Source organism: Choloepus didactylus, chromosome 6 (genome assembly GCF_015220235.1).
Source record: "Choloepus didactylus isolate mChoDid1 chromosome 6, mChoDid1.pri, whole genome shotgun sequence".
In the NCBI taxonomy this organism is placed as follows: Eukaryota; Metazoa; Chordata; class Mammalia; order Pilosa; family Megalonychidae; genus Choloepus; species Choloepus didactylus.
The window spans coordinates 79,445,666-79,454,409 of NC_051312.1; the positions used below are offsets into that span (position 1 = coordinate 79,445,666).

Genomic DNA, 8,744 nt, shown 5'->3' on the forward strand with positions numbered 1-8,744 from the left:
CATAAGGCTGAGAGCTTTGGAAAGGGAGAGGTAACCTTATTGATTTTGAAATATTTCTCATTTTTTTAAGAGCTGGAAATCCTACAATGTTGACTTAAGTTTACATGAAATTTTGAAAGTCCATTATAGATATAAGAATCAGTGAGAAAAGATAAGCAGATAGACAAAAGACAGGCAAAAAAAAAAAAAAAAATGAAGACATGTCTGTATTAAAAGATAGTGCAGAGGAAATTTTCCATCTCATATGAGATGAGATTTACAAGACTTATGGAATAGAGTGATGATCATATATAATGCGAATAGAATATTATTCTTATAAGCAGGTTGAAGGAGATGAGTAAAGGCCTAGCAATTTGAGGTACCTTTGATAAGAGTCAGTAACATGAGCTTGGTTAACAATACATCATTCCCCTCTTTTAAGAACCCACCCCCCTAGGAAACTCAATCCTCTATGACAGTAGTTCTCAAAGTTTTGTGAGTTTCAGAATCACCTAAGGGAAAAAAGAAATAAAGGATTGCCTGGGGAGCTTGGTAAAATTTGAAAGGCCTAGACTCTATTCTACTGTGAGAGGTCTCTGTATTTGTTATTATTTCTCAAGATGATTCTGATACCTAGGAAATATTGGCTCCTTCCAGATCAAAAAAGGCCTAACCCTTTGAAAAACCCAGGGTCTTAGTTATTGTATTATTTCTGGGTCTTGAGAGTAACTCTGCTATCCTTTGTGCTGAACATCACTGCTTCTAGAACTATATTATTCCCCCACGATAAAAATTCCCAACTTTAAATCTCATGTCATATAAATATATTTTGAGTTATCTCAATTTAGTATAGTCATCTGCCCAGACTGGCTAATTCTTCCTTCTATGAGTAATCCTAGCTTCTGTCTCTCAATGCCATTTTCTCCAAAACTGTTCCTGTCATGATTGTTGATTATTTTACTGTCCACATAAATGACCCATATATAACTTGGTGTGGTAAGGTATCCAAGGACGGCCACAACACTGTCTCCCCCCCCACACCCCCCAGGCTTTTCTGCCATGTGAACTGTCATTTCCATATCAATAGGACACTAATTCCCCTTCTACTGATTCTGGGCTGTCCTCAGGGATTGCTTAACAAATGGAATGTAGTGGAAGTGATAATCTGAGGCTTCTGAGGCTGTCATAAAATTATTTATGGCTTCTGTTTGAAATGCCTGATCTTATTATACTTCATCTTAAAACCAGATACCATGCTGTGAGCATCCCAAGAGATACGGAGAGGTCATGTCTAAATATTCTGATGGATGTCCCAGCTGAGCTCCCAGCCAACAGCCAGCAACACCTGCCAGCTTTTCAGTGAGCCATATTGGACAAAGAGTCCAGTTAAAACTTCAGATATCCTTAGCCTTAGCTGACATCTCACTGCAACTGCATGCGAGACCCAAAGAAAGAACCACCCAACTGATCAAAGCCATGGAACCATAAGAAGTCATCATTTGTTGTTTTAAGCCACTCAATTTTGGGATGGTTTTTTATGCAGCAATAGATAAGTGATGCAAAAATTGGTATCTGAAAATTGAGTGTTATTGTAATGAAACTCTAAGACATTAGTGTTGGCTTTGAAACCAGGCAGCAGATAGAAGCTGAAAGGGCCTTGAGGAGACTCTTAGTGAAGACTTGAAGGACATTGAGATAATTATTATATGAGACAAAATAAAAGGTATTAGTGCTGTGCCATCATAGAAAGTTGGCACCTTGTCACTTGCAGTAATATGGAAAATAGAAAATGTACCTAATGAACTGATACATTTAGCTAAGGAAATTTTTGAGGTTGAGTGACAATACTTTTTATGCCATGTATGATAAGGTAAAGAAAAAGAGTTAGATAAAAATGAAACTGTTCAACATTGAAGCAGAATTTTTTTGAGGAAGTATAAAGGACTAGGTGTTGGCTAGGTTAAAATTCAATCTTTCAATCATTTTACTCATTAAACATTGGTGGTCCTAATAAAACATAGATGCTAAATAGAGAGAAAAAATAAGACTCAGATATTTCACAGTATACTGAAAGACATACACATAACTATAATAAAATGTATTTTCCAAGGGAGGTATGTTGAAAGTGTAGAGACACTATAGGATTGTTGAAGGGTTTCATAGAGGAAATATTTATCTGACTTTTTAATGACCTTAGAATTCTTCTGGAACACCAAATGGAAATAGCCACTCTGGGCATAAAAAGTACCACAAAAAAATCATGCAACTAAGTGTGAGAAAGCATAGTTTCCTACATTTTGAAACATTTAGATGTGGCTGGAACATGAAGTATGTAGTGGTACAGGATGTTAGATAGGTACCCAAGAGCAAGATCAAGAAACCGTGGCATGCCTTTAAACCCTTATCATTTGGGATCCCAGCAGGAGAGAGATTGCCTACTCAAATTGGGTAATTTGAGGAGTGTAATAAGGAAGCCATCTACATAAGTGTGGGTAAGTGTAGGGAAATTAGGAGTTCTTGTGTGGCATCCCTAGATTAGTAAGAGCAGGCACTATTTCAACCCCTAGTCCTGATAGGACAAGGGGAGGACACAGTGACCTGAGGAAACCAGACCAGAGAAAGCAGTTTACAGAGGGATCCAGTCAGCTCGCAGCAACCTAGATCCCACTGTTCTTCCTCCAGTCTCCTGTTGGTGTTTTCCATTGCCAAACCCAGTCAAAAGTGATAAGGGGTCTGTAGATGTAGCCCATTGAGGTCAGTGTCCGTGCACAGGCATGGTGGGAAATGGTGCAGGTAGACCCGCGATAGTTCATGCAAGATACTCCATACAACATTTACTAAGTAAGAGGTAACCATTTAAAGGTTGTATTTGCATTATAGCTGACTATGTTGCATGTTAGAATATTTAGGCAAAAGCCTTCACTGGAAACCTTGTGGCTCACACTCCCTTTATCCAGTGTATGGACAAATGAGTAGGAAAATGGGGACGAAAACTAAATGAAAAATAGGGTGGGATGGGGGGGTGGAATGCTTTGGGTGTTCTTTTTTACTTTTATTTTATTCTTAATTTTATTCTTTTTGGGGCAAGGAAAATGTTCACAAATTGATTGGAGTGATGAATGCACAACTGTATGATGGTACTGTGAACTGTCAGTGTACGCTGTGGATGATTGCAAGGTATGTGAGTACATATCAATAAAACTGAATTTTTTTTTAAAAGCCTTCACTAGAAAATATAAACCCTGGAAGTGAGCATATTAGTTATAAAGCTATTTTGATAACCCAGGCAATAAATGATGAAGGCATGAATTCCAGTAGCATTGGAGGAAATAAATGAAAAGCAAGAAATTGCATGGATATTTAAGAGGAATAAATGGCATCTAGGATGACTCCATTTCATTTTCTAACCAATTTTAGGAAGATTTAAGCCTTCTGTTCTCTGCGTCATTATGCACGCTGCATCTGTTCCCAATGATACTGCCTTCCACCCTTCTACATTTATCCTACTGGAATCCCTGGGATGCAAGACCAGCCTGTTTGGATTGCCATCCCTTTCTGCTCCATGTATATCCTTGCTCTGGTTGGCAATGGCACCATTCTCTACATCATCATGACAGACAGAGCTCTGCATGAGCCAATGTACCTCTTTCTGTGCCTACTTTCCATCACTGACCTGATACTTTGTTCCACCACATCACCCAAAATGTTAACAATATTCTGGCTTAGGTCCCACATAATTTCCTTCCATGGCTGCCTCACCCAGATGTTTTTTGTTCACACCATCTTTGCCACCGAGTCAGCTGTCCTGCTGGCCATGGCTTTTGACCACTATGTTGCTATCTGCCACCCACTTCATTATACGTCCATCCTCAATGACACTGTGATTGGAAAGATTGGTCTGGCATGTGTGTCCCGTGGCCTTCTCTTTGTTTTTCCCTTTGTCATCCTCACTGAACGCTTACCCTTCTGTGGACATCATGTTATCCCCCACACTTACTGTGAGCACATGGGCATTGCCAAGCTGGCCTGTGCCAGCATCAAGCCCAACACTGTTTATGGTCTCACAGTGGCACTTTCAGTCACTGGCATGGATGTGGTCCTCATTGCTACCTCCTATGGCCTGATTCTGTGGGATGTGCTGTGCCTGCCCTCTAAGGATGCCCAGTTCCGAGCATTTAGCACTTGTGGAGCCCACATTTGTGTGATTCTTGTTTTCTATATCCCTGCCTTTTTTTCCTCCTTCACTCACCGCTTTGGCCACCGTGTACCTACCCAGGTCTACATTGTACTTGCAAATCTTTATCTCCTCATGCCCCCTGTTCTCAACCCCCTGGTCTATGGCATTACTACGAAACAAATCCGCATGAGAATATTTGGATTATTTATGGAAAGGAAGTAGCTCTACTCTCTATACACCCCAAGGACTAATGAGAAAAGTTATAATTAATCTCCCACCTTTTCCAGCAATTCATACCCTTGGACTAGAGGTTACTGTTTCTGCTGTCCTAGCTAGCCAATGTCATATATTATCTGAGAGTTCTATTTTTTTTTTAATTAAAGTAACATATATACAGCTCAAAATTTCCCATTTTAACCACTTTCAAGTTTTAAAATAACTCATCTAACCTAAAATGTACAGAATACCATTTTCATGTAAAGCCATTATGTGGTCTAGGCCCTGAATCTTCCTAGGAAAGGTCAGGAGACAATACTGGACATTTGAAAGTAAGAGCCAGGGAGAGTTACTTTGTCTCTATGGACATCAATCCTATGTGCTGGAGGTAGAAGAAAAATGACCATAAAACAACTATCTACATACCATTCCAGGAAGTTGAGAATATGAACACATGCACACAAACCCTTTCATGTATACGTGTATATATGTATTTTTTTTTATTTTATGTATTTCTTAATATGCAACCAGAAATTTCTTAGATCAAAATTGTTTGCAGTAAGAGTTGCAGGTCCTAGGCCACTGACAACTGTGAGACCTGAGGATTCTCTAGATCTGGGATTAGGTTTGCCTACCTTCCTAAAAAATATATCAATCTTCTCTACAGTCAATTTTTTGTTATATAGTTATATATTGTGTATTGCCAAAAACTCATGATCTTCTAAGGCATTCATTCTACTTTGGATCTCCAGTGCCCATATCTCTTCCTTCTTCTAAGAACTAAGACTAAGCCTACACAGAGAATATAATTATTTTCAGATCCCAGTCTAGTTAACTTAGCATGTAACATGGTGTTTGGAGAAAGAGTGTCATGTAAGCAGAGAACAAATTAATTTGCAAGAACTTTAAAAACACTGCTCATTTATGCATGTATGTAGTCAAGCATCCATTAAAATATTTATTGAAGATCAACTATGTACCAGCAACTATAATAGGTGCTGAATTTCACAAGTGAATAAGACACAATGTCAGACACTTCCAGAAACCCATGATCTAAAGAAAAGGAAAAGAGGTAATTACAACAGAATATAGCATTTTTAGTGAAAGGTGCAAAAGATATTGTTGCAGTTTGCTAATGCTGCAGAATGCAAAACACCAGAGATGGATTGGCTTTTATAAAAAGGGGGTTTATTTGGCTACACAGTTACAGTCTTAAGGCCATAAAGTGTCCAAGGTAACACATCAGTAATCAGGTACTTTCACTGGAGGATGGCCAATGGCGTCTGGAAAACTTCTGTTATCTGGGAAGGCATGTGGCTGGCATCTGCTCCAAAGCTCTGGTTTCAAAATGGCTTTCTCCCAGGACGTTCCTTTCTAGCAAGCTTGATCCCCTTCAAAATGTCACTCACAGCTGCATTGAGTTCCTTCTCTTTGAGTCAGCTCATTTATATGGCTCCACTGATCAAGGCCCACCCTGAATGGGTGGAGCCATGCCTCCATGGGAATATCTCATCAGAGTCATCACCCACAACTGGGTGGGGTGCATTCCAAGCAAATCTAATCAGCACCAAAACATCTGCCCCACAAGACTACATCAAAGATAATGGCATTTGGGGGACACAATACATTCAAACTGGCACAGATATTATAGGAGCAAAGAGAAAAATATACACCTGTTAAGGTAATTCTATTCTTTTGTCACAGTTAAGTAATCATTATTTTACAATCTTTTTTGATTCTAGACCCCTTTTCCATTTGGGCTGGGGCAAACAGGTATAACTTGTCTGTATTTTAAGAGTATGTTCTTAGTCCTCTAATGGTTCCCATATTGAATAACTAAGACTTTTTACGGAAAAATGCCAAGAAGAGTTACTTATAATAAGATGCTTCCTAACTCTTGAGGGAGAGAAAAATTTAACAATTAAGACTACCAGGAACATACCTATAGTGAAAAAAAAAAAAAAAAAAAAACAAAAGTTAGGTTTACTGAACTTGCTGCAGCAAGGGGAGAAATACTCCCAGAAAAATTATTGGACTACTCATAATAGAGAATTGGGAGAGGATTCTTGTTCAATGTGGACTTGTGCTGGATGATTTTAAGGAGGGATCTTAGAAGAGGAGAGATTCTAGATTTGCTATAGTCAAGAAATGGGGGTAATTTGATGATTGTATCTTAATATTTTTATCTAGGAGACATGGGGTAAAAAGAGGGCTCAAGTTTACACTGGCAAAGAAAAAGCAGTTACTCATGTTAGCCAGGAGAGTTAATTTTGCATTAGCCCTTTCTCTATCTTGTTCCAAACATTGCCAGCCTTTTCTCTATTGTATACAGACATTGTTACAGAGTTGCCTTGAATGAATGTGTTGCTATTCTAACTGCAAGTAGATATTTTGTTGTTGTTGTTTATTTCTCAGCCTCTACTTTTGGCCAAAGGTGATGAGATAAACCTGCAAAACATTAATACGTTGTTCCGCTTTGCTAGAGCTGCTCTTATGCAAAATACCAGAAATGGATTGGCTTTTATAAAGGGGGTTTATTTGGTCATAAATTTACAGTTCTGAGGCCACAAAAGTGTCCAAACTAAGGCATCAACAAGAGGATACCTTCACTGAAGAATGGCTGATGTTGTCTGGAACACCTCTGTCAGCTGGGAAGGCTTAAAGAGCATGGCTTTTGGGGGAAATAAAATATCCAAACTGGCACATATGTAAAAACCAGATCCACGCCAATGTCAGGATTTTATTGATCAGAAGTTTGGTAAGAAAACGTGGTCTATAGTTAGTCTGCATGTTTTGTTGTTGTTGTTGAGGGATACATTGTTGAATTATCTGCTATGACATTTGAAGATTCCAGACGGGATGCATTGGACACTTGCAACACACACAGTTACCAGAAGCTAATTGATTATTAGCCTAGGTAATAGGCCATGGAGACAGGGACTTAGATCACCAAATGTGGGCCACAAAAAATATGACCAAAATCAATTGAACTTATGCTAGGTTTCCAGAAGACTTCCCCTTTTAGCCTAGTCACAGACTGTTTTGACTAAAATGTGGCATTTACAGAGGTGTAGCAGGAAGCCTTAAATATGGTGAAAATTTCTCCTGGGCTAAGCTAAGAGGAAAATGGTTAATTTTCCTGCATTGTGATTGTATCACTTATCACAACAGTTGGAAAGTAAATTTGATTCTTCAAGGGGAGCAAATTCTCTGAGGAATTCAACAGTGCCTGTAAAGCAGGATGAAGAGTATATGAAGATGCTCTTGTAATAAAAATAGTCCCAATATTGGTCTCTAGTCCCACTGGACTTGCTTTCACTGGCAATGATGTACGCACTGAATTCAGCTGACGAATTTTGCTAATTTGGCGTCAGGATTCAATCTTTAAAATACTGAAGGTTTGAGCCTAATGATATGAAGAAAATGCAAATAGCAGGGGGGACTAGTAGAAACAAATCTGTCTTTGCAATGCTTAAAGTTAAAATTTTATAAATGAGATGGAATGGGGAAGGACAAATCCAGCAATCAATTAGTATCAGAAGAGCTGTGAACTGAAACACAAACACATATACCTACATCACGGGAGTTTTGTTTTGCATTGGCTAGCAGAGAAATGCTGTATGAGATTAGGCTGTGAGTACAGTAAAAATATATAAACACCTTGAGAAACCCTTAGAAAACTACTAGGAGACAACAAATTATGACAATAAGTAAGATTAGCAGTAAAATATAGAAAAAATTAAAGAGGGATATAAAAAATCAGTCTTGTTCTGTCATCTTGGCCAGACAAATTTTGGGTTAGCTGTTGCTCTCCAAGGATCAACCTTAAGATTGTTCAGTTTAAGGTTCCAGTAGGTATGTATTTCATAATAGTTGTCTTAAGAAAAGGGATAATGCCATTTTCAGCTGGAAACACATATCCAAGGATCAGTCCCTTGGAGTTTTACTGCTGTGCTGGTTGTTAACAGTATCAGATAAAATGTTCTCCAGTGAAGGATCAAGGGTAAATTTACTGATGATGTTTTTAAAATATCCAATCTCCTGGTTGAAGATTATATATTATAAGATAAAGAGTTGGCTGATGAGGGAAAGTAGATCTTCAAGAGTTTCTTAATGCAGTGTTTTTCAACTTGTTATCTTTTGGAAGATTATCTTTGAGCTTATTTCAGTTTTCCTTATGATCTAAATGATCTAAAGAATGATCAAAGCTAGGTAATATTTTAAAAGACACTTTACGTATAGTAAAATACACATTTTTGGTATGTGGTTTTAAGAAGTTAGCTTGTTTAGTTCTACAAGCTTTAGTAAATGCATAGAAGCAAGGTCAGGCCTGGTTAGTACTTGGATAGGGCCAATATCATTTCAATAAATT

General features: G+C 38.2%; 1 protein-coding gene across 1 annotated transcript; it reads left to right on the forward strand.

The window, feature by feature from the left end:
• Positions 1-3,478: 3,478 nt before the first annotated feature.
• On the forward strand, positions 3,479-4,378 carry LOC119537036 (olfactory receptor 52D1-like; the record flags this gene model as incomplete). Its single annotated transcript, XM_037839665.1, has 1 exon — positions 3,479-4,378. A coding segment is annotated over one exon (900 nt), but the record flags the coding sequence as incomplete, so codon positions are not given.
• Positions 4,379-8,744: the final 4,366 nt, after the last annotated feature.